Source organism: Lipophrys pholis (assembly GCF_963383615.2).
Source record: "Lipophrys pholis genome assembly, chromosome: 2".
NCBI classification, from domain to species: domain Eukaryota; kingdom Metazoa; phylum Chordata; class Actinopteri; order Blenniiformes; family Blenniidae; genus Lipophrys; species Lipophrys pholis.
In genome coordinates, this window is record NC_137636.1 from 2299552 (window position 1) to 2325452 (window position 25901).

The 25901-nt window shown below is 41.1% G+C and overlaps 1 protein-coding gene across 3 annotated transcripts in view; it reads right to left on the reverse strand.

Annotated features, from left to right (window-relative positions):
* Positions 1–25901, reverse strand: part of tspan4a (tetraspanin 4a) — a gene marked incomplete at its 5' end in the record, with an annotated part of 270648 nt that overhangs the window by 70596 nt on the left and 174151 nt on the right. For all 3 annotated transcript variants that reach the window (XM_080458286.1, XM_080458285.1, XM_080458284.1), the window contains one exon: positions 12541–12732. In XM_080458286.1, coding sequence (XP_080314412.1) covers positions 12541–12732 — 192 coding nt within the window. The remainder of the gene's footprint in view (positions 1–12540; positions 12733–25901) is intronic.

Genomic DNA, 25901 nt, shown 5'->3' on the forward strand with positions numbered 1-25901 from the left:
AACCGTTGTGTAAACAGACACCCTAAATCACTCCACAAGGTTCGTGTTCTCACTTGATAAATGTTGTCGTGTAATCGGGGCCAAAGACTCGCCTCATCTCCTCCCACCTTAAAGACCCAGAGCCCCGGGTTGAGAACCACTGACCTGGTGTTTGAGTTAATCCCGACACTAAGTGTAAACCCAGACTTATTTCAGATTTGACTAAATGTTTTTTTTCTCTACTCTTACCCAGCAGTCCGAGTGTTTAAAGTGGTGATAGTGAGAGAGAGGGATGCCTCAGCTTTTCTTAGAGATAAATGGGATTAAATTCCAAGGAAAGAAAAAGGTTGACACCCCCTCCTATCGTCAGTCATATACTGCATATCAACACCCTCGGTCTCATCATGCAGTCAGAGGCCGTCCAACAGTGACAGCGATGCGTTTTCAAGACCTCTTATCGCTCTCATCACCCGATAACACGAAGAATTTAAAACCAGGAAAGCTGAGCAGTCTTTTTTTTCTTCTTAGTTCTGGTCTCTGTGTGAGTCTGAGATATACAGATAGTCCCGACACGAGTAATGGCGTGTATAATCACGTCAGTCTTTCAGAATTGAGATAAAACCCAGCGAAGTGGTCCTTGAGGACCTCCGGGTTCCAGTGTTGCTGAGCCGCCGTCCTGCAGGGTTTGGTGACATTAGTCTTTGTTCCTTGAGAGCTAATGAGCCACGGCTGGCCTGTGTCTCTCTGACGCCTGGAGAGGAGAACAAAAACCTGCAGGACACCACTTTTACTGGAACAGACCATAAAGATTCGTCTTCTTTTAATATTTTATCGCCGTGGAGGAGTCCATAACGCCGAAAAACAGCAGCGCAATTAGTCACAGTGGAGCCGGGATTCATGTTGTAATATTTACTCCACATTTTAGGTCGGCGCTAATATATCTGAAGGAGACGAGCTTTATTGGCCTATAAAGACCACATGCAGATAACACGCACTATGAAAATGCCTGTAATAGACTCCAGAGGCTTTTATGCATATGCTCATGTTCATTTATTGTTGAGTCTTGTTAAGGCAGCAGCGCTGATGTCACTCTTTAGAGGAGATTGATGGCTTCGCGGGCTCCAGGATGAACTGCTATCAAAGTCCAGGGCGCAGCCATCGATCCTTTGGTCTTCATCCTGGCTGTGATTTCCACGCAGCGTGAAATCCGCAGCGGCCCTTTGTGCGCTGACAGACCAGAAAGAGCGGCGAGGCCGTCCTGTCAGGTCCACTGTCCTCCTCCCCGTCTAAAATCGATGCCTCCCCGGGCCGGCGCTGCCTTTGGGAAGCCTTTGAGGCAACAGCTGTGCTCTTTTCATGTGGTTCGTCTAATCAGTTTTACTCCTTCTATTTCTCAGAGCTATTTGAAGTGCCCCGGCAACAACACCCCCCCCCCCCCCCCCCCCCCCCCCACAATCACCACTGTAGTGATTTCACCTATTGGTCTAATTTGTGTGGAGATTAGCTTCGAGCCCTTCGACTGTGTGAATCCGCTGTGAGGAGCAGGACTTTAATGACCCGTTACCCAGTAAAACAATGTCAGAAATTACTGCCACACTAAATTGCCCGTCTATATCTAACCTAAAAGGACAAGATATTGGATTTTTACACTGAACTCTGGTTTTATGACATGAATGGTGCATTGATTTCAGATAAAAACCTACTTTCTTCATTCCGGGCAGAACAGGCGGCTCCAACTCATTTCAGCTGAGGGGTTAGGGTTCCCAGGGAAATGATATCACATCAAATTTCCAATTTCTCTCTTTATTTTCGTGTAGGGCAGTGCAGATGTTCACGTTTCATCCTATTTTTATTCCAAACTATGCACCTTTTTCAAATTATTATCAATCTGAGCCTTTTTGCTTCAATTTTCTCTTCAGTTGGGAAAAAAGTTTTCATGTCAGAATTTGATGTAATTGAACTTTTACTAACTTTTACTGGAAAGAAAATGCCGTTTCATGTGATTTTGGGGCCAGAAAGGACAATATTCAATCCATTTTTGCCACATATTTGACAAATTCACTCTAGAAAATCACAATATTGCTCCTAGAACATTTGATTTCTTTCATGTTGAACCTTTTTTGTTCAATACGTTTCTGGAATTTCTCACTTATTAACAATCGATCGATTGTGTTTATATTTGCGACTTCATTCAACATATCTGAACTATTCTATTCTATTCTGTTCTAAACATTACCAAGCTGGGGTGAGCCGTCCGCTGGTTAAACAAGACTAGATACTAATATCAGCTCTCAGTTATATTTGATCCATAAACCAAAGTACAATTAAAGTAAGTGTGTTTCTGACCTCTGACCTCTGTATTGTTGTTCAAACGTGGCCGTCAACCTTAAGTTTTAATTGAGTGCAACTTTAATGAGATCTAAAAAAAACCCAGTGTATATATTGTGGTGTGAGAATGTACTTTTTACTGCGGCGTTCACTTTGCAGATTGTGTTTATTGGAGTTTTTGTGGTTTTATCTGCGTCACACTGACGAGGATTCCCGGTGACAGACGCTAAACATCAAACTGGGGAAGTTTCTGACGCTTGCTGATCGAGATGATTGTGCGTGAGCTCCGACAGCCTCGATCACTGGTGAACACACTGAAATGACTGGACCTACTTTTTAATTCAGCTTTTTATGTTCATTTGGGTTTAATATCACACATTCCAACCATAAAAAAAACCTTTTCGGGATATAAAATCTACTCTGACTGCGTTCAGGCAGCTGAGAACTACATCAGGTTTCTGCGACCCGTAGTTCTAGAGCCACATGTGGCTCTTTAGCCCTTCAGCAGTGGCTCCCTGAAGCGTTCACAATTTATACAAACATATACCTCTTATCTTATCTTATTTCTACTTTATTTACACACCAGAGTCCTTTTCAAAATGACTAAAAAGAGCTTTAAAAAAAATAAATAAAAAAAAAAGCCAAAAGTTTTGGGGGAAAATGTCTAAAACCACATGTATTATGGAAGAATTAGAAAATTGTTAAAAACCCTAAAATGACTGGAATAGCAAACATAGTCTCAGCAGGAGGATCAGGGTGGGCTTCAGTGCGATTGGTCAATTTGGTCATGGCGTCTGTTGCCAACAGGAATCAGACGTCTTTAGTGTGTGTGTGTGTGTGTGTGTGTGTGTGGGGGGGGGGGGGGGGGGGGGGGGGGGGGGGGGGGGGGTTGTTATCTGGAGGAGCTGGGTTCTATGTCTGCTGTTCTACCATCATACGTCAGGCTGAGAGCAGAACAACCTGATCCTGGTTAGAATGAACTTCACATTTTCACTATCTAAGCATAGACGTAAACCGTGATCATAGTATTGCTGATGTAAAATCCTTCAAAAGGAGAAAAGAGAGAAATCAGGAATCAGGAGAGGAAACTTTATCAAAGTGTGGGAGCGCTGACCTGCAAACTGAGACAAGCTTGAGACGGAAACGTATATTTGTGTCTTATCATTGCTCAGTGAGCGTTAATTAGTCTCGATGTGTTCGTTCTGAAATCATTTACATAGAATTTTAAATTCTTGTGTTTTCTCTCTCATCATGAAAATATGTTCTTGATAACTTACCCGGGTAAATGAAGGCTGAACCAAAATGTTTATGTAGAAAAATAACAATTAATTAAATGATTGTAAATGAATCTAAAGATTAATTGATGAGCAAACTAATAGTTAGTTGCAGCCCTACACACTGACTAAGTCAATGTTGTTTTGTGTATCATCAGTACTTCCTGTCAGTAGATCAGCTTCCACATGTACGACATCATGATTACGTCGTTTCTATACATTTCTATGTGCTTTACTGAGCAGTCTCTTTAAAACCGCAGCACATCTGTGCAGCAGCTGGTTTCCCCCAGTTGAATCGTGCTGTCAAGCCCCTGATAGGTCTGATATACTGCTCAGCTGTGAGCCGCCACGTCCAAAAACTGTCTAAGTTTGGGTTCTCATATAAAATCCTGGACATCAAATGAAGCTTAAGTTTTGGACTCCAGCCCCCGGAGTCTTTTACTGACCTGATACAGTGACTTCCTGAAGTCTCCGCTGGTTGCCTGGCAACTTCACCACGATGACCGATCTCCAATAAGCCTCTGTTACTATGGAGAAGGAGCCAACGCACCAATTGCTCCATAGTTGGCAGGTTCGTCTGAAGTTTGCGCGGCGTCTGAAAGCGAGCTGAGCCAAGCGGCTCCGTCACCACCTTAACCTTCCTCGCCGTTTCCAACAGATACAATTCAACCTTGGACCAGATATCACTATATGCGCCTTGGTGAATTGTGCAGCGGCGATTCATGTCCATCCAAGTGCAAACCTAATATTGTTTGTTCATAATAAGAATGATGGCTGCGTTTGAATAGGTCGTCAAGGTCTCCGAAGGTTTTTCTTCCAGAGTGATTAGTCTCTGCGCTAAAATTGCAATCCAACCTTTTTCTCTGTTCATTATTCAAAGGTTGCTGCAGTACTACAAAGTATGAAGGCCACAGCTATAGAAGAAAACTCCAACTGGTTATTTTTTTTAAAGAAAATACAGGTTCTCTCGTGTCCACATAACCAGCTAAAAAAAGGTTTGAAGTTGGACCGATGACAGAATATCGGCTGCTTATTTTGAAATCTGGCTGATATTTGGTGTTTTATTTCATTTTGTTTTTTCCGGCACGACAGTCACTCCTCAATCACCTCAGAACTGCTCCTCCTCAGCGATCAGCATGCTAATTGGGGAGAGCAGTCTCCTAATCTCCATGAAGAACGAGCTGCTCCGTCACTCATTAAAGCCGACTTATAATTTGCCCCGTCTCATTATATTGACACGGCGCAGGAATTGGCCTGGTCACTGTGGGGAAATGTCATGGATCATGCTAATGATCAACACTAAGACTCACTCCCACAGAGCTCATAATGACGCGCTCCTGCTGGGCAATTTGCCGAATGATTAATTCTATTCTTTTCCACATAGGATTGCTCTTTCTGATAAATGTTGTGTTGTGCTGCTTGTTTGATTACGTAAGTTTGTTTTTCAAAATAAGTATTAATCTTAACAAGGACATTTGATTTGATTTCTATATGTGACACCAATTAACCACCCAATTAAAACGACTCACAGCAAAATAACTGTCCTCTTATTTTTACCCCAGCTTGGCTTTTTCCTATAATTTTTTTTAAAAGAAAAAATTAAGATGCACATTTTTTGAACTGAATTGTAAATGTATTGAAAACCGAAAATATTAAAATAACCAAAAGTTAGAAACCATTGGACAAACAGACGTGACCCAAACAGCCGTTGACAAGAAAGTCTTGGGACGCGTCTCAATAAGTTGTTCAAGTGAAAATGGGAAACTTTCGTCGTGATCTGAGTGTCCATTTCCACGACTACGATGCTCGGAGTCACTGAAGCGGCTTCCGAGGTGGAACTTTTCAAAAAATGCTCCGTCTCCGTGAAAACGGGGAAAGCACAACTTCTTGAAAATGCTTGTTCTCTGTCTCGGCTGCTACTAGTACTGCTAGTACACGCCGCGACTGAATTAAATAGTTCTTCTGCTCAGTAGATGGACAATAACAATAATGTGCATTGATCATTAAAATCTGGAGAATTAAATCAACCTCCTCATAACTCTGTCATGTTTCTCAAACCTTTCCTGTTTTTTATTGTGTGGCATGAATCACTTTTTTACTGTCGAGGAAGTCATTTCCATCAGGGATTACTGCTGGCGGGAAGAGCGCCACGTGGTCTAAGACCATTTTAATTAGCTGCTATAAGTCACTGTGCCGTTTACATCCATGGCAGAACCCAAAGGTTCCTCAGCAGAACATGAGCCCCACCTCCCCTGCCTTCATCTCCTCCCATTGAGCTCTGGATGACTCCTTCAGGTTAACAATCCATACATTGCTGCCTTATCACCTTCTTCTAAGACTCTGTTTACGTGACAAAGTTTTTGTTTTCATTTTTAAAAAGTTCCACGTTTACCAGGAAACCTTTTCAAATGGCAGGAACTCTCCAAACAAATTAGCTGACGGGCCACAAGTTGGCGCTGTTGGTGGTTTTGTAATGAAACCACACACACACACGTGCGCGCAGAGAACAACACGCTATAAATATTAACAACGGGAAAACACGGACGACCAAGTTGGGTTGTTATTACGGGGACCATCAAAATAAAAGTACCAAGTCCTGGAGAACCTGGACTCAGAGTCGTGACACTCTGGAGGAACTTTGCTCTTATTGTCCATCGACTGAGCATGTGCAGAACAACGATACTAACAGCAGTAGCAGCGTTTCAGAAAAGTTGCGGTATAAGAGCATTTTCAAAAAGTTCTGTTTTCAGTGGCTCCGAGCACGTTGTCGTGTAAACAGACATCTAAATGGCAATGAGAGCTTTAGGTTTTCACCTAAACAGGGTTCTGTCTGTCTCTCTCTCTCTCCCATCTAAATGTCAGTCACTCTGTGAACTTTCGCTCTGAAAACATTTTTCAATCATTTCCAAAGCGACTTTATTAATATCAGCTGTGTTACATCATAGTTTTGAGGATACAATCCCTAATTCATCACTAATATTTGTACCTTTCAGGTGTCCTTTGAAGCTTTTAGTTTCCGCAGGGCGGTTGTTCCTCGTGATGAATTTAAAATGTTGTTTTGAAGTAACGAGCACGCAGGGTTCAAACGTTGTTTTTCAGACAGACGTGCAAGGATCTGAAGCATATTCTCAATTTGCTGCAGCGTCTGACCCTGATTTTGGGATCTCTTGAAAAGAACCTGATAGGTGGAGTCACGTGTTGTACTTTCCTGTCCTGTGATTACAACCGTGCTGTTTGTACTTCAACGTGACCCACGGCTGCTGTTACACCCTAAAACAAACAAACGCGGCCTGTTCTACTGAAAATGGTGAAGCTGCTATAAATATTTCCAGACATCGAACAGTAACGAGATCGGCCATGTCGGCGGGGTTCTGGGGTGGATTTGATTAGGATCTCTGTCCACGACTACAAAACTTCTTTCATGTCGTCCGTCTGCTCTGAGGATTGTTTTCCAGGAAGAGCAAGCAGAGCCATGAGTTCTTTCAAAAAATAAATAAATAAATGAAATCATGTTACAAATACAAAACTCTCCATGGGCTCATTCTGTATTTTGTTGAGGGCTTCTACATAAACTGACTTTCGACATATTCAAACTGTTCAACATCATATTGATATTATGGTGAGTCCGCTCTAACTCAGCTGGGTTTACAACTGTTAAGTTTATAAGTAGTTTATAAGTAAGTACATAAGGCTATAAGATGAAATAGATGTTCTAGGTGAGAAGCTTCCATTTCATCTTTGTGTTGTCAACCGTCCAAGTTGTTGAAATAGGATCACATTTAATTAAATAAACATACAATTTATTATTATTATTTTATTTATTTAAAACTCTATATAATAAATGTCATGAATTGGAAATTAAATCCAAGACTATGAGAAATGTCACTTGTGTGAGCAGTCATTGAAACTCTATTTATTATTTAAGAAGTACAAGAAATATAATTCTCTCAAAATGTATTACTTGGTGTGAGGCACGCAGTGTGTATAATCATGTGTGTTTTACTCTGTATGAGAAACGCTTGGATCTTAACATACATTCTTTTGATGTGTTTTGTGCGGTATGCTGGTTAAGTAGCGTTAATCACTGTACATTGGAGATGCAGTGTATGTACAGTATGTCCCCCTGAGGTGAAAGTAATGAAGCAGAAGGGGGAATGACAACCAGTAAATTGTACTCTGCTCCTGAACAACATGGCTGAACTCTGTATTTTATAACTGTAATCAGGTGCAGAAGGACTTGAGGCTATCAGATCTCATGACCTTGGGGAAATTCAATACAATGAGGCGGAGAAATCAGTACTTTAACTCTTGTGTCTCTTACAGTGGTTTCACCCTACTGTGTGGGTTTTTAGTATTGACGTGTTGTGACTGAATTTAAATGGTTAAATGTGAGTAAGTGGTTGGCTGGCTGGTTGGTTGGCTGTTTTGCTGGCTGGTTGGTTGGTTGGCTGGTTGGCTGTTTTGCTGGTTGGTTGGTTGGTTGGTTGGCTGTTTTGCTGGCTGGTTGGTTGGTTGGCTGGTTGGCTGTTTTGCCGGTTGGTTGGTTGGTTGGCTGGTTGGTTGGCTGTTTTGCTGGCTGGCTGGTTGGTTGGTTGGTTGGCTGGCTGGTTGGTTGACTGGTTGGCTGTTTTGCTGGTTGGTTGGTTGGTTGGTTGGTTGGCTGGTTGGCTGTTTTGCTGGTTGGCTGGTTGGTTGGTTGGTTGGTTGGTTGGTTGGTTGGTTGGTTGGTTGGTTGGTTGGTTGGCTGGTTGGCTGTTTTGCTGGTTGGCTGGTTGGTTGGCTGTTTTGCTGGCTGGTTGGCTGGCTGGCTGGTTGGTTGGCTGGCTGGTTGGTTGGTTGGTTGGCTGGTTGGTTGGTTGGTTGGTTGGCTGGTTGGTTGGTTGGTTGGTTGGTTGGGTTAAAGGCTGTCAGCAGTTCAGTTTCTTTAAAGAAAATATGGAAACCATAACTACCAATTAGCCAATTGTTTGATCGGTTGTTCAGTTGGTCATTCAGTCAACCAGTCAAGAACCAAACATGGATTAATCGAATGACCAACCAACCAACTGTAATATATTTAAAGTGTCATTACTATAGCACAAGGGGACATATTTGTGTAAAAGTTTGAGGCTTCACTTCCTCTCAATACGAATCGGGAGTCTATTTCATGAACGTTGGTGGAAATTCCCTTCTGGTAAAGTAAATAGGTTTCTTATTGCTAATTGCTCGTCTACATTGGTTCAGGGTTGAGTGACGGTACACCCAAGACGGGTTCCCAGTCAAACACAGACATTCACACCTAACAGACCCAGTTTAGGTCTGTTAATCGATCTCGCATGCAAGTTTTTAGAAAGAAAACTGGAGTACCTGGACAAAAGCCTTTACACAGGGAGAAAATGCAAACTCCCCACAGAAAGGAACAGATTTGAAACAAAATCACTATAAGGCCAGAGTATCAACTACATCACCATGCAAACCAGTATGAAAGTGATGTTTCTTAAACATATTGCTCTGTGGCTGCAATGATTTAGCTGTTTGTCTAATATCACAGCAATATGTGACGATGATACTGAGGCTTTGTGAGCTGTTTCTACACAGGAAACCAGAGGCGACGTGTACAAATGAAGTTGGAACCTGGACAATTTTTTTTTTTTCTGTTGGCATGTCATTATTTACAACTTTAATATAGTTATGGCCATCAATGTTGGTAGAACGTGAAGTCAGGTGAAGTTAATTTATGGTAATTCCACTGATTTGTCAATTAGAAAACTGGATTTTGGGCTGTTGTTTTGAATGCATCCCAATATCTCCACGATGTAATTGTCATGTGTTTTATTCATCAAAAGTAGTAGTTTAGTAGTTGATCTTTCGTTGGTGGTTGTTTCCCTTGATAAGTGACTCGGTGTACGCTCCACTTCAGCTCTGATTCTTAGTTGTTTCTTCTGCTTTGACTCAAAACACTAAAATAATCACTAAATTCTATTCTTTGAAATCAAAATATCTTTGAACTTCACAATTGGTAGGAATACGTTCAGGGCACTAACCTTCCCTCATACATGAAGTGGCACCATTAATGTTTAGTCTTTCTTCGGTACTTGCTCCTCTTTGACCCCCCGTCTGTTCCCTCCTGCAAGATCTCTGTTGTCTTGTTGTGAAACCAAAAGTTCCTGATCTCTGCCTCCTACCTCCATGAAGTCCACAGCATGTTGATTAGTGTGCTGCCACATAACAGCTTGTTTGTTTGTTGCCCTCTGTCAGTCAACACAACAACACCAACAACTGCAAACAGAACAGACATCACCAGGTCCGGAGGTGGATCTGCTTGAGGTTTCTTCCCAGGAGGAGGAACTTTTCCATTTGCATGCACATGACAATTTTAGTTCGGTTTGTTTCACTAGATTTTCTATGAATGTAAAGTGCCAATCCTATGTCATGAAAGGTGCTATACAAATAAAAATGGAATTGGGTGTGACTATGTCATGGACAAAATGTACAGTATAGTCAGAGTTTGAGTTTAGATAGTGTTTGCTCCAATGGTTTTTCTTTTTTTTCCAGGTATAGCTGTTTGTTACCCATGGAGATGTTCGATCCTCTGTGAATTGGTTTTGCAAACAAAGGTTTTTAAGATGTGCAGCATAGCTCAAGTAATAGCAACCACCAGTGTGTGACTGGTCATGTAATCATAGGATGGGCAGAGTGCAGGCAGATAACTGTATAAATGGGAAAATTGGCATCTAGATAGATAGATAGATAGAGAGAGAGATAGAGAGATAGATAGATAGATAGATAGAGAGAGAGATAGAGAGATAGATAGATAGATAGATAGATAGATAGATAGATAGATAGATAGATAGATAGATAGATAGATAGATAGATAGAGAGAGAGAGAGCTAGACTGTCAACCTGTTCAGGATTTATCCTGGCAATAAGCTGGAAAAGGCTCCGGCTTCCTGTGACAATGAGAGATGACTTGCACATGACCTGCAGGGTTTGAGGCAATGAGACTAATGTTGGCTACCATTGGTATAGTTGTGTAGATATTTACATTTTTACACATTACAGCAACACATCTAGCGTCCATAAATACCCCATAAACAGCCCAAACAAACTGTAATTACTCAGTGCCTCTTGCATTAATTTGTTTCTGTCAGAGCTGTTCAATATTTGTTTGTCTATAAAGCCTGGCTGATGATTGCAACTCATAACTGTGGTTCTGCTTCAAACAAACCACAAATGTGAGATGAATTGCTTCTTGTACATAAGCTGTTTTCCTCACTGAAGCCCGCCCAGACAGCAGCTGTTCACAACGCTAAATGCACAAGCTTCGCATGAAATGCAGACCAGCTGAATCCCCAGTGTGTCAGATTGCTCATTGATAGAAACAGAAAACAGAAAAGCATCCTGTTCGGGAATGTAAAAGCTTATTCAACCATCCATCTTCCAAATGAGGGTCGCTGGGGGCTGGACTGGCTCCCAGCATCGACCTGGACAGGTCACCAGTCCACCACAGGGCCAACGCAGAGGCTCTGCTCATTATGTGACGTTTTCAGGTGAAAATGTCAAACTTTTGTTGGGAATCTCTGAAAACTTGGTTTTGAAAGGTGGAGTACGGTACAAAGTGGCCTGGCATTGAAACTACAGCATCTTTAACATTTCTGTTTGTACAGCGATTATCGTCTAAATATTGTCATCTGCATGTGCAACTTTTTTTTTTAAACAAATATGGGAAAATGATATAGTTTCTATCAGATTGTGCCAAAGAGACAATCACACATATTTACGTTCACATGTAAAGACCATTTAGACCCCGTTTACCAGACCTATCGAGTGAGAATGCAGCATTTTGGCATTTTCATTTCAAAATGGTTTTGCTCTTAGACAGCAACACCAGAAACGCTGAAAATAATGTAGGTTTCCACTAGGGCCACTAGTGGGTGCTGTTTTTATGTCATAAAAAAAATCCTGCAAATGTACACAGAGACCAGTACGCTATTATATTTTAATCTCCTTTAGACAGGCTTTCTTTGTTGTCAGTATCGCTTGTGTGCAAGAAATAAAACGTCTCCACCTGTGATCCAGATGATGATGTAATGAGTGTATTTACTGTACTCTATTGGAAAAGTGCTGTTAATGTTAATGCATGTGCAGTATATCAGCGGTTCAGGAAAGCTCAGTTTTACCGGGTTCCACAGCGGTGGAGTCACAGTGTTTTCGAAAAATGATATTTTTACTGACTTTGAGCACTGTTGATGTCGAAGCTTGCACAAACTGGAATATTCTACCTCCGGCTTTCAGAAAAAGCTCCACCTTTGTCGATTTTAAGAGACAGTATAAGGCATGTCTGATTAACAACCAAACTTGTGAACATTGAGAAAATCAGGCAACTATTAGCACCGTATGACAGGTTCTGCCTCGTAAGCACTTTACTTATATATTTGCACGTTAGGGTAAGTTTTAGTTGTTTATTGTCTTTATTTTACTATATTACTTTTATTCTTCTTATATGTGTGTAACCCTGGATGTTTTTATGTGTGAGACCATAGATGGAAATCAGCCTTATTTACAGCTCCGTTGTGAAAAGTCATGAGACTGTTTGTGCATTATTATGCACCGTCCCATTCAAATAAATGAAAAAATAAATAAATAAATAAACGGCCACCCAAAATGCAACAGATGTTTTCCATTTGAAAACATTTTCATGTAAACAGGGAGTCAAACTATGAAGGACTGTAGAAGGAAACTAGAATATCTGGCAGCATCTCACACGCACAGGAGGTACAGGTAAAGGCCACACAGGAGAATTGAACCCACAACATGCCCGTGAGGTGAAAGTGATCACCGCCACACCCACCAGGCGATTTATGAGAATTTACTCGTATTACTCATAATTCGACAACAAACTTTGATCTGAACGCGTTCACATCGACGCAGCTTTGTGTGGAAAGTGGCATCGAGGCTCACGAACGGGCTGCTAAGTTACCGTCAGCAGCAGAGGGCGGCTCTCTCTCACTGCTCCCACGCAGCCCAGGCAGCCGATCACCATGATGATGGTCCCCACCGCGATGAGCAGGTTGGCCGCCGACAGGGAGGGAAGGGATGATGATAGGGTGGCAAAGTTCCCCTGGGTCACTGAGAGCCACACGCCCACCCCCAGGATGCCACATCCTCCCAGCTGCAGAGAAACACAAAGAGGCTGTCAGTATACACACCGTACAGTCACGCTACACACAAACACTGTCAAACCTGATTAGTCGTGACTTGATATTTGTTTTCCTTTAATCTGCACACCAGTGTGGGTAAAGAAGATGATAGGGGAAGAAAAGAAGAATAGAGTCTTCTTAAAGGAACAGCCACGAGAGTTCGGGGAGAAGATCAAAATAAGTAGCAGAGTAAAGAAACCCGGGCCGCGAAACTTCACAGTTTAAAGGATGTGCTTTGCGTTTGAGGAGAAAAATGAATATCTGCCTTTTTGCAAAACGTTACAGACGACTGACACCGCTTACATCTGCCTGGAAAATGTGAGGCTGCAGTCAGAAGCAGCTTAACTGCAGCATAAAGACTGAAAACAGCTACCCAAGCTGTGCACCGCTAACAGTAATCCGTCTGCCAGCACCTTTGAAGCTCGCCAATTAACATATTTCACTCTGTTTTCTTAACCTGCACCGAAAAACAAAATGAACTATTTGGGACGCTGCCCTGTGTGAATCACTAAAAGCCCACAGACACAGCTGATAATTGGAAGAGATCGTTTTAGAAGAACTCTTGCTCTGTTATCTGTGTGATTCATCAGACTAAACCATTTCGGTTTCTCACCTCTTCACACTTGACATTCCATACACCCCGTCTACCCCCCCCCCCCCCCCCCTCCCGTCACAGCCACTGAAAACACAACTTTTTGGAAACTCTCTGACTCTGTGTGAACAGGAGTAAAATCTGCTACTGCGCATGCTCACCGCGGCCAATTGTTCTTCTGCACAAGCGCGAGTATAAATATGTTTTTGAAGCAGAAAACCAGCATCTGTTCATAATGGAGATTTTCAAAACAAAAGCAGTGCGAAACCAGACTTCTGAGCGAACTCAGTAGAAAGTGTGCCATCCATCCATCCATCCATCCATCCATCCATCCATCCATCCATCCATCCATCCAACCATCCATCCATCCATCATGGCCAAACTTCTCTTAATGAACAGACAGGAGCATGTGATCACTGTCTGAGTTCGGGCCACTAAGTCGGCCCTCAGTCGGTGGCCTGTAGACCCACGCGGCCGCGGTCGATCAGCAACTGGAGAAAAGTAATGGACTGCACATTCTCCCCCGGCCCTGTGGCTCGAGGAGTCCTAAGTAGAATAAGATGAGAGTGCTGATATTCACTGGTGGGGATGGCAGTCATTACGTTCTCTGCTTCTGGATCCAGATTTGATGCTGTGGCCACACTGGAATAATCCTGGAGCCATATAACGAGATCCCTCTATCATTGGTGGCATCTCAGGACTGTGATCTGCTTCTACCCAGACCGAACTTTGTTGCTGTGAAGAATTATTTTGCTCACATATTAAACCTGATTTCTAAGATTCTGCATGAAGTGTGATCAACTGCAGGCTTGCATGAATAGATTACACTTTTACTTTGGCTGCGTAGTTTGAGTAATCTACTAGGGATTACACCATGCATAGCAAACAAGTATTCGAATGAATGAATGAATGAATGAATGAATGAATGAATGAATGAATGAATGGTTTATTTCAGTTTCAGTGCAAAGGTTGAATTTTGTGCATTCAGTTCGCACACATGTTTTTCTGTTTTGTTTTCACTCTATCTGTAGCTGAAATGAGTCGAGGCAGAAGCCAAGGCTTATTTTTTTCTTGTCCCTTAACAACCCATAAAGTTCCCCGGGACACCAGTGATAAAAGATAAAAACAAACCCGAAACACAACAGAAGTAATACGGAAGAGAGAAAAAAACATTTTTCATTGTAAAAATTAATAATTTTACATTGTGATGGTTTTTTACACAGTGGTTCTCACACGACCGCTTTCAAATACACACAATCCTCTTAAATTAGAATTGTTTTCTCTTAATTAAAAAAAAAAAGAATAGCTGTAGGAAGACTTTTATTCTTCACTTGAATTAGTATTTCTAATGTCTTTAAATATACAATATGTATGAATTGTAAGGTGCAAGATTCTATAAATAGTTTATTAGTGTTTTCTCGATAGGAAGCTTTATTTATTATCATAATTTTATTCTGGAGTTTAATGAGGGTCTATATGTGTTCGATAAGTATTTCCCCAATAAAAATATATCTATCTATCTATCCATCCATCTATCTATCCATCTATCCATCTATCTATCATCCATCTATCCATCTATCTATCATCCATCTATCTATCCATCTATCTGTCCATCTATCTATCCATCCATCTATCTATCCATCTATCTATCCATCCATCTATCCATCCATCTATCTATCCATCTATCTTTCCATCCATCTATCATCCATCTATCCATCTATCTATCCATCCATCTATCCATCTATCTATCCATTTATCTATCCATCTATCTATCTATCCATCTATCTATTCATCCATCTATCCATCATTTATCCATCCATCTATCCATCTATCCATCCATCTATCCATCCATCCATCCATCCATCTATCCAAACCTCAACACAATATGTCATATATGTCATAATAAGTGAGAAATACAATAAACGCAAACATTTCTTGTTCAGAAAGTCCCTTGTGTTATAAATAATACCAATAGTTCTAGATCATTTATATTTTATATATTCTATAAGTGGCTTCCAACTGAATTTGTCAGGATTACCCCCCAGGAATTTAGTCTCAATTCTTCCTCCATTCAGGATTAAGTGAATGTCACAGTTTGTCCTCGTCCCACCAAACACCATACGTTTAGTTTTATTTTCATTTAATGATAACGTCTAATGATAAATAATATGAAGGTTTTGCATGCTTTAGCCACGATCAGCTGGACGTCTTATTGGTTCTGTTTTCATTTGCTTCCGCTCACGATGGAGTGACTGAATCAGCTAAACATGTGGAAATAGATGCATTGAAAGTTCAGGACTATCGGCGTAAAACAGGAAATACAGAGGAATTTGGAAAAAAGAAAAAGGACATGTGGGAACGGGGTCAAAATGTGAGGTACAAGACAAATATCTTATTACAATGTGGGCAAATACAAGTTGTGGGAATCCAGCTGAAGAAACACTGAAGCATCTCTTTACAATGCTGAGTCATCCTGAGTGAAAGAAAAATACAATTCTTCCGAGTGGGAACACGACACGACACTGAGACCCGAATTAAGACACTTGGTGATGCTGCCATGAAAGATTCTGGTTGCTTCAAAGTTCTGCTGTCATGTGGAGTTTGGTAAACACCCATAATGCAACAGTTTCTTTTGACATTTCACTGTTTTGCACCAGAAGGATTCATTAAAATTGGCTTTATGATGAGATTGTCGTCCTTTTCTGTTGTAATTGTTTGCTTTTGTGAAAATAGAGACAGTTTCATCAGTTTCAACTTTACACCTAAAGGTTATTTATGGTGCTATTTTACCGGTCCGGTCCACTGAAGATGAAATTGGGCTTCGTGTGGCCTCAGAACTAAGATGTGTTTAACACCCCAGCATTAATAGATCAGCTTTCACATGTGATTGAGCCAATTTCCACAAGCATAAAGCTTTAATAGATTAGGACTAATGAGCTGGATCTCTGAAATCAGACAATAATCAAAGTGTTTAAATAAATTTGGTGAAGCAGAACTGACAGAATATTCACACCTCATTACTGGTGTGAGTAAACGCCTGCTTGTGTGTAACGTACCCGTGGTTCTTTCCCGAGGACAGTTTGTGTAAGGCTCACAGCTTCATCTCACAAGCTTGAGTTCATTCTGCCCATTTCAAGGTAAGAAAGGGCAAATTGTTCTATTAAAAGGACTAAATTGTGACATTACAGTCATTATAGCCTCTACTTGACCATTAAGTTTGTGATTATGCGTGACCAATCCCAGTCACTTGGGTGTTTGAAGACCTGAACTGCTTGCCAATGAATGAGTCTGAGCTCTATGGAGGCCAGTGTCGGTGTAGAGCCTCCATACTTTGATGTTTGGGCTTTTTTTGCTTAAGATCCAGAAAACGTTTGCCTTCAGAGGCACATAATGATGCCTGGGTAAACTAAAGGTTTTGAGATGTACCTATTATGAAGCACCCATCATTTACACACACTCTCTGCGGCCATCTGCCAGAACTCCCAGAGGCAATAAGATTTACACGGCTAAATACGTGATTATTGTTTCTCCCCCTCCTCCCCTTTTTCTATTTCCAGCTATAGCACCAGATCTTATTTAATGAGCTCTTGGGCTAAAAGTAGGGCAAAGCCAAAGTACACACACACACACACACACACAATCACACCCAAGTGGGGCTCCGTTCACTCAGGCAGGTTTCCCGGGACTGTCTGCCGTGCCGGGAGATTTTGGCAGCTTACAAATGAATCACTGTCACTGTCGCTTCCAACAAACCTGATTACGTCCCAGAGTGTGTTTTCTAATGAAGATCGGTCACAGCTGCACGGATGAGAAGGGGAAATCCAACAATAGATTTTAAGGTCAGTTTCAAAAGACCCAAAAAAAAAAAAAACCCCGTCGGTGACGGCGTGAATGCCGTCAGTGTAGTTCATTGTTCATCATCACAGGTTTCCTCTGCTGATTTTATGGTCAAAGCCGACATATTCACCTGCTTTCCGAGTGGTAATTCATTCAGACGTGACAGGATCTTCTGCAAACACCAGACGGCATCGACGCTGGACAGTTAGAAGGATCTCTGTTCTCAGAGGTAGAATCAAACCAGACACAACTGTGATGACCAGGATACTTTACTTATTAGAAAAAGTAGAATTACTCTTGTCAGTGTCACTGACATGTCAGTGTTTCCTCACATTTGAAAGATATTTGACACATTTAATGCTCATTATAGATCAGCAATTATAGCTGTAAGAGACGGAATAATCAAATCACTGTAACTGTGGTATTTTTTAGTGCGTGACATTTTATAATGTTTTTTTTGTTTGTTTCAAGTCTGTAAATTTACTTGTAGTCGTGGGCAACGCAAGGAAAATGTATTTCTATTGCACCATTCAGACACAAGTAAATTCAAGGTGTTTTACAAGAAAATAAAAAAATGCATTAAAAACAAGACAATTAAAAATCGTAATCTTAAGTGATTAAGATTAAGATTCTTAAATACATTATAACAAAGGGATTACAAATGGCATTTAAAGGAGAATATTTAAAGTAAAAACTTTATTAAGATAAAGGTACTAAAATAAGTTGTTTATTCGAAAGCCTGAGGAAATAATAATGTTTTAAGTCTTAATTTAAAAGAAGTATGTGTGTCAGCAGTCCTCAGGTGTTCAGGAAGTTTGTTCCACAGGTGAGGAACGTAGGAAGGAGCTCACCTAATAACTTACAACTTATATTATGTAACTTGATTGAGTACTTTATCAGTTATCTCTGTTAACAGAATAAACTCAAAGTCAAGTCAAAGTTCAAAATGAGCTTCATTGTCAATTCTTGCCTAAATACAAGACACACAGTGGAATCTAAATCTTTATCTTGCTTGCCCTCCTTCAGTGTCGACATTCATCGCTCAGAACAGAAAATAGACAATATTGACAAAGAAACTTCACCCAAAATAGAATAAAAATAAAAGATAGTGACTATAGGCAAGACAAAGTTTAACAAGAGTTTGACAAAGTTAAAAAACTGAAATGTGCAATATACAAAACATCTTATATCTAAGATCTAATCTCACTTCTAGTCTCTAATTTATTTAAATTTGATTACAATAATGCCTTCCTGCGTGATCTTCTCTGTCTGCATCAGCTGAAACTTAGACTCCATTCGTGGTCCAAAGTCGTGGCTTAGATGAATGAAGTTATTTAAATTGGCGCCTCGACATTGTGTGTGTATGTGTGATGGATTGTTCTGCTTTCAGCCTTTTGACCACTGTCAGCTGGCAAGGCTCCACTGCTCCACATCCTTAACGTGGATGAAGAGGCTGCAGAGGCTGGATGGTTTGGTCATTAACAGGCCTATGTGGAGTTTGATGACGAGTCAGGTCTGCTGAAACAGGAACACATGTAGAAACACTGCTGGAGGCGCCATTTCTACAACCTTTTCAAGTGAATATGCAAAACCTCCGTAGCATTTTGGGCTCCGTTTACATGACAACAACGTGGATTCTAACTTGGAACTTTTAGAAAACTTATTGAAACTTTGACTGTTTCTGTGTGAAATGCAACATTTCTGAAATGGAATCGGAAAAACAAGGATCAGAAGTACTTTATTAGTCCCTGGAGTAAATTCTACCCCCCCCCCCCCCCCCCCCCCCCCCCAAAACACCATCCACTGCACCATCCACTCCACCAACACCATCCACACCACCAACACCATTGTCAGGTTTGCTGACCACCCCCATTGTAGAACTGGTAACGACAATAAGAGTCAGCCTCCAGGGTGGAGGTCCAGCACTTGGCAGGCTGGTGTCTCAGCAACAACCTGGACCTGAACTCCAGCAAGACCAAGGAACTAGTGGTGGATTTCCGTAGATCCACTTGCACGGAGCACTCTGCCCTCTGCGTTAACGGACAGGAGGTGGAGGGTGGACAGCGTCACGTTCCTTATTGGCTGTAAATCTCTGCTGTCCTCAGCTGGACTGACAACGTCTCCCACCAGGTGGGGAAGAACAACAGAGACTTTACTTCCTCAGGAAATTAAGGCCCCGTTTCCACGACAACGAATACAAATGTCTCCGCTAAACTCTGTTCACTTTTGGGGGGTCTGTTTACACGACACCAGTGTTCAGATCCACAAAGTTCTTATAGCGTTTCCCAAAGTGGAAAGATCCTGTCACAGTCCCTGTTCCCTCCTGCAGAGACTGACGGAGGCCATGAACCTTCTTACTGCGCATCTCTAGTCCCTCCTCATTTAAAACAGTTCCTTGTTCTCATCCACCCGTAAACAAACATGGCCGACCCGTAGTGGTGTGACTCGCGGTCATATTCTAGTTTTCTATTCGATATCAGCAGGTTAATCGTTGAGGCTCTCCCCTGATAGCGTCTGATTCCTCGTCAGTCCATACGGACGTCGGGTTCTTTCGATTCTGTTCGTGTTTATAGCGTTTTGTTCTCTGCACACACGTCTGTGTAGTTTCATCACAAAATAAACCAAATAAATATATTTTTTAAATATGTATCTGAAATCAAAAGATTGTTTCTCCTGAACAACTATTTTATATTATTGTCATAATAAATGAAATAGGCACAAGATTCATCCAAGTTGTGACAAGCTGGTTGATGAAGTAATACTATTTGGCTATTAGTATTTTTTTTTTTTACCCGAGTAGGAAGGTGTGAAAAGATTCTTATATATTCTTGTTCTCCAGTTTAATTTGATGTGTAACATCCCAATATTCTTTAGTTTATTACTAAAAGTTTGTGGCAAAGTTTTCCCTTATTTTCAAAGGATTAAATTCTCCCGTTCGAAAATCTAAAATTGTTATCTGTTCTTCATTTTCACACAAAATCAGTTAATTTACTAATCACGTTATGGGAGTTTCGCATCGAAAAACAAATATGGAAATGACTTCTGGAAGTTTTTAATCAACGCAGCTTGGAGGAGCACAGCCTTGTTTGCGTTATTTACCCTGAAACGTCTCGCATGCAGCAGCTTTAGTTTCACTCTGAACACACACACACACACACACACACACACACACACACACACACACACACACACACACACACACACACACACACACACACACACACACACACACAAAGCAGCCGCTGAATTCTTTACAGTCACACAGATTTCTAAACTGATGCAGCCATCTGGCCTGCCTCCCTCCGCTGCAGCAGGTTCTGGTTATTTGGCTGCTGCTTTGGTTTCAGGACTGTGAGAACTGTGAGTGAACGCAGCAGTTTTCCGCAGTATATACATGCCTATTAACGAAAATGACTTTATCGTATGAGCAAAATAACGACTGCTGTAGTGAGATGAAAGGTCCACCCTAATATCGTTTTTTTTTTGATGATATGACGATGAAAATGTAATTTCCCTTATAAAATATACATGTGCAGTGGAAGCGGGTTGGTAATGTATAATACAAGTTGATTTTTAATGACCGTACTCTCTGTACATGAATATCTACGCTATGATTTTATTGGACTTGCAACTGCTGGAGTCGTAGCGTGGGTCAAGAGAACACATAAATAGAACTTTATAACCAGGATGTAGGTCGTAATCTGAATTGCTACGCATATATATACACATGCATTAAATAGGGAACTCTCACAAGCGAGGATTAATGAAATGAGCGATACACCAAAGAACGTGAGTTCAAATTCTCATGCCTCATGTTTTATTTCTTTTGTGATATTTTGATGTCGACCGTGTGTGTAGTTCGTCCCAGGAGAGTTAATCCTTGTCTTAAAAAGCCAACAACCTTTGGACCCTCTTTGCAGGGTATGACCATGGGAAAAGTTTTTAATACTTAACAGCATTATCAACTTTGGAATAAATCAGTGAATTATCGATTCATTGAGGAAGGACATTGGCCAGCCTCTAAAAAGCGGAATCCATTTTTAATTAGTACTCATTGGCAGAGGGAAAGAGGGAATATACCGACCCTTTAGTCAACATATGCTACAGGGTGAAATAACATTTATCTCTCTTCCAAAGTCAATAAAGGTACTTCACCAGCAGGACAGACACTTAAAAGCCAATATATCTATTTTCAAATCGAGATGAAGTAGAGCTGCCACCTCTCAAACCCTAAACTCCCACTAACGCCACAAGTCCTTGCTCACAGCAAGTCCTACATTTTAGTTGAATTAAGATTAGTGAGGGTTAATCCATCGGTACTAACACTTGTAGGCAGCGGTTGTTGTTTTTTTAATCTGAAAATTGAGAGCTGCTGTAAATTTTATATGTCATCTTTACATTTTTATTCCGACATGAACTTATCAAGCTTTGTACTTGAATAAAACGTATATTATTTTCACGCCGTCTGGATTCACTCTGGTGACATTTTCAAGAGAAAATGTCAAACTTTCGTAGCATTTTGGGGAAGTCTGTTTACACGACGGTGCTTGGAGCTACTTAAAACACAATTTAAAAAAAAAAAAGGAAAAAAAACTTCCACGGGTGTAACTTTTTGAAAAACCTTGTAATCGGTCTCTGTGGAAACTTTTCTGAAATGGTGCTACTGCACATGAAGCAGCATGCACATGGACAATAAGAGCAGTGGCTTCAGAGTGTCATGACTCCCAGTTTATATTCTCCTGGACTTGGTAGTTTTATTTTGACAGTCACCGTGATAACAATCCAACGTGGTTGTCTGTCCACTAGAACGTCTGCTCGCCATCGTTAATGTTTAGAGCGTAATATTCTCTGTATCCATGTACATGTGGTCTCGTTACAAAAACAACCAACAGCACCCACTAGTGGCCCAACATGCCAACTCCATCGCTTTTCAGCGTTTCTGCTGTTCCTGTGGAAACGGACAAGGTTTTCAAAGCGTAAACAAAAAACACAAAAAGGATGTCATTTCAGCAGTTTCTGAGCGTCTTCATAAATTGTGTTGAATTGAAGGCTCAACTGCAACCAGGCTAAAAGGATGGTGTGTGTTACGTTTCATGTCCATCATTTCATCCTTGGTGCTTCAAGCTTCCTCATTTGTCTCCGTGGATTTTCATACATGCACATATTCAGTAGCTCAGGTCTCTGCTGAGGACGTGCAGACAGTAGCTTTACAGATGGGTCGTTACTTTAAAGTGTAAACACATCAATATCACCTGCTTTACAGCTCTACCACCAATTTGCTTGTGTTTGTTGACAGATAAGACGCCGTTTTGTCTTTTAAAATCGTATCACTGGCAGATGGATTAAGCAGATGGACAAATCAAACAGCGCTCTCATCCATGTAAATTCACATCAATCAAGACGAGACGCGGTGAGAAAGTGGCTCTGAAACCGAGAGTGTTGCCGCCACGGTGTCGTGGTTAGCAGTGATGACCCCGTTGGACTCCAGGTCTTTCTGTATGGAGCATGTATGTTCTCCCAGTGTGTGTGAATCAGTTCCCTCCGGGTTCTCTGACTTCCTCCTACAACCCAACGACAAGACATCCAGGTGAATTTGTGACCCTGGAGCTGTACGTGTCTGAATGTCATTGAGGCCGATTTGTCCAAGGTGAACCGAGTCTTTTTAGGGATGAGCTCCAGCCCCCTGTGACCCTAACTTCTAGTTGGATATAGGAGATCGATGGATGGATGGACTTTACCTTTTAAAAGACATTTTACCACTTCAGTAGAATCAATGTCATTGACATGGTCGGTCACATTGACTCTCTCCTGTCCCGTAAGGCACTCGCTCACGGCTGGGAGCAACTTCACAGAGCAACACGGGGGTTTGAAGCTCTCACCTTGAGACTGGAGGAGGCCCGATGGACCGCAGAGCGACAGACTCACTAAGATGAGTAAAGTACATACTATGAAGTCAAAGTACAGAAATGAAACTGAAACGGTACGAATGCCTTGTCACACCAGCTGTACCGTGGTAAAGTACGAGGACTGCGCCTTTAAACATTGAACTTTGTTTCTACCTTGTATCGCCGCTTTATGTAATGTAATGTAGTAATGTAATAAATGTTCAACTCATTATATAATAATGCTGTATTCTGTAATAATCTGCCACATGTTGTAATAGAATTCTTGAATGTATTTTCTAACAAATTATGCCACATTTTGTAATAACGTGTTTCATATTGTAACGTTATTACAAAATGTAATAATTTGGTGCGTTAATAATAATTTGCATTATGTAATAAATGTCGCCCTTTATCTGTAGACATGGTTCTTTGTTCAATAATGAGAAAAAATACAGATTCACTTGGAGAATTTTATCACAAAATGCTGCATATTATTACAAAATGTGGTGTTATCACATATTGCAGCATTATTCCATAATGTGGGGCTACATACCGTCGTCCTGTTTCTATCTCTGGAAGAACAGTTTTGTAGTCTGGTAACAAAATTGCAGGAACTTGATCATTTGTGAGAAAGAGGTTTAAAATGGACACTAAAATATCAGTAATAACACATTAACAGGTGGAATGCTTTTCAATTCATTCAGAACTTAAACTCAAGTGTTGCAGTTGAGACATTGACTGTTCGACATGCAAAATCATGGAAACAATCTTCTTCTTTTAAAAACGGCTTAAATAGAAAACGGGTTCAGGACTACAGCATCTGACCGGACGATGACCCGGTCCACCAGCCGAGGAACAACCAACACCTTTCTTCTTTAATTTCACTATTAAGCTTAATTTTTAAGCAACAAAAACTAAATCCGTGTATAAATCCAGACAAACATGACAGAATAATCCTCCATCCAATCTGAATCTTAGAATCTTTCTGGCACACCGGCTTGGGAGAGAAACATCTCCAGCTGAATGAACCGTCACTGAGATACTGAGGTCAGCACTTTCTATCATCATTAACACAAACAACGTTGTGCTGTTCTTCATTTGCAGTTAGAAAATAGGTAAACTGGTTAAAGAAAGTGGCAATATGGAGAACACTGGAGACTGTCCTTCCTCCTGACTGTGTGGTTTTATAATAGAAGCCCCCCCCCCACTTCTTCCCCGGCCCTGCTGGATAAGGGTCAAAGCTGCCATCCCTGATAGAGAGCTCGACTTGTGAATGGACTGAGATGACTCGGGCTGATATATTTTCTCAGGGGGACATTTATCCTTTTATCTTTAGCTTGGTCCTTTCCAACTTCAGAGAAAAAGATCCCCCTCTTTGACTTCCCTCCAGCAGCTTCTCATTTACTTTGACCTTCTATCTCTCGGGGGCGGTAGAAAAACCAGGTAGGTTTTTCCATTTCTGGAATAATTGCTTGTGGTTTTATATAAGAGGGGTCTGTGCAGTTTACATGCAGTATAAGCAAGAAAATTTGGTAAGAGCAGCAGAAATCTGCACAGGGCTGGATGACGGCTTTTTAAAGGGTTTTGCACCAAAGGGGATAATTTAATATTATGCAATTTAACAATAAATACGATGAAGCTTCAAAAGAAGCGTCTGTCGACTGCTTAGGGTGAAGTGCATCACTAACTCATTAGTTTTTCAAAAGTCTTTCATAGTACTTTGATAAAGGAAAATACCAACAACCAAGACCAGTGTTTTTGACTTCTGTGTTATGGCCTGAGCTTTCATGGTTCCTTGTGTTTCTGGTAAGTGATTTAATATTAATTATTGTGCCTCATTTAGTTTTTATACTTTGTGGTTGATAATCATGGATTTGTTCTACATGGCGTGTGTATTTATTTCGATGTCGTTAGTTTATTTCTGCTTTTCCATTGCACGTCTGGCGGGCCGGTGCTTATCAACTTACTCTTGCGGCTCCATCTCTGCTGAAGTGTTTCCAAATGCGTCTCGTCAACCTGCCACCTCGAGTGAAAACGGGAAACTTTCCTTGTGTTTTTGGTGTTCGGCGCTCGGGGCCACTGAAAATGCAACTTTCAGAAACCGGGGAAAACGGAACTTTTCCAAAACACTCTGACTCAGTATGCGCACCACGGCCACAGTAAATAGTCTATAGGTGGACACTAACAACAATGTTTTCCTCCGTCGTGTCATGACTCCCAGTCCACATTCTCCAGGACTTGGTAGTTTTACAGTTGACAGTCACTGTAATAACAACCCAACTTGGTCGTCTGTCCATATGAACGTCCCTGTTCTCACTATTGTTTATAGTGCATCGTTGTCTGCACAGAAGTGCATGTCCTTTCATTCCAAAAACAACGAACATCACTAGCCCGTAGCCTAGCATGCTAACTACATTGCTTTCAGCATTTCTTCCATTTCCGTGTAAACGGAGATCCTTTTCTAAATGTTGCTGTGTAAACACAAAACCTTTCTGAATCAAAAACTTCAAATTTTCACTTGAGACATGTTGTAAACATGGCCTCAGTTTTCAGTCTGTCCCTGAGTCTTGTTGTTCTGTCTGCTTTATTCTTATACGTTTTGATCTCCTTAGTCTTTCCTGGTTATTGTAATTCCTGTATGACAGTCGTCGTCGTCTTAAAAACACATGGCTTTAGTTTAAATCTGGTTCAGTAGTACGTTTGGGTCCTCTCTCGATGCTCCCTCCCTCTTCAGCATTAAACTATCAACAGTTTAGCAGAACGTGTTGTACTCAGTAAACCTTTAAGAGAAAACTTCAATCACTCTGTAGTCACATAAAAGCCCAAA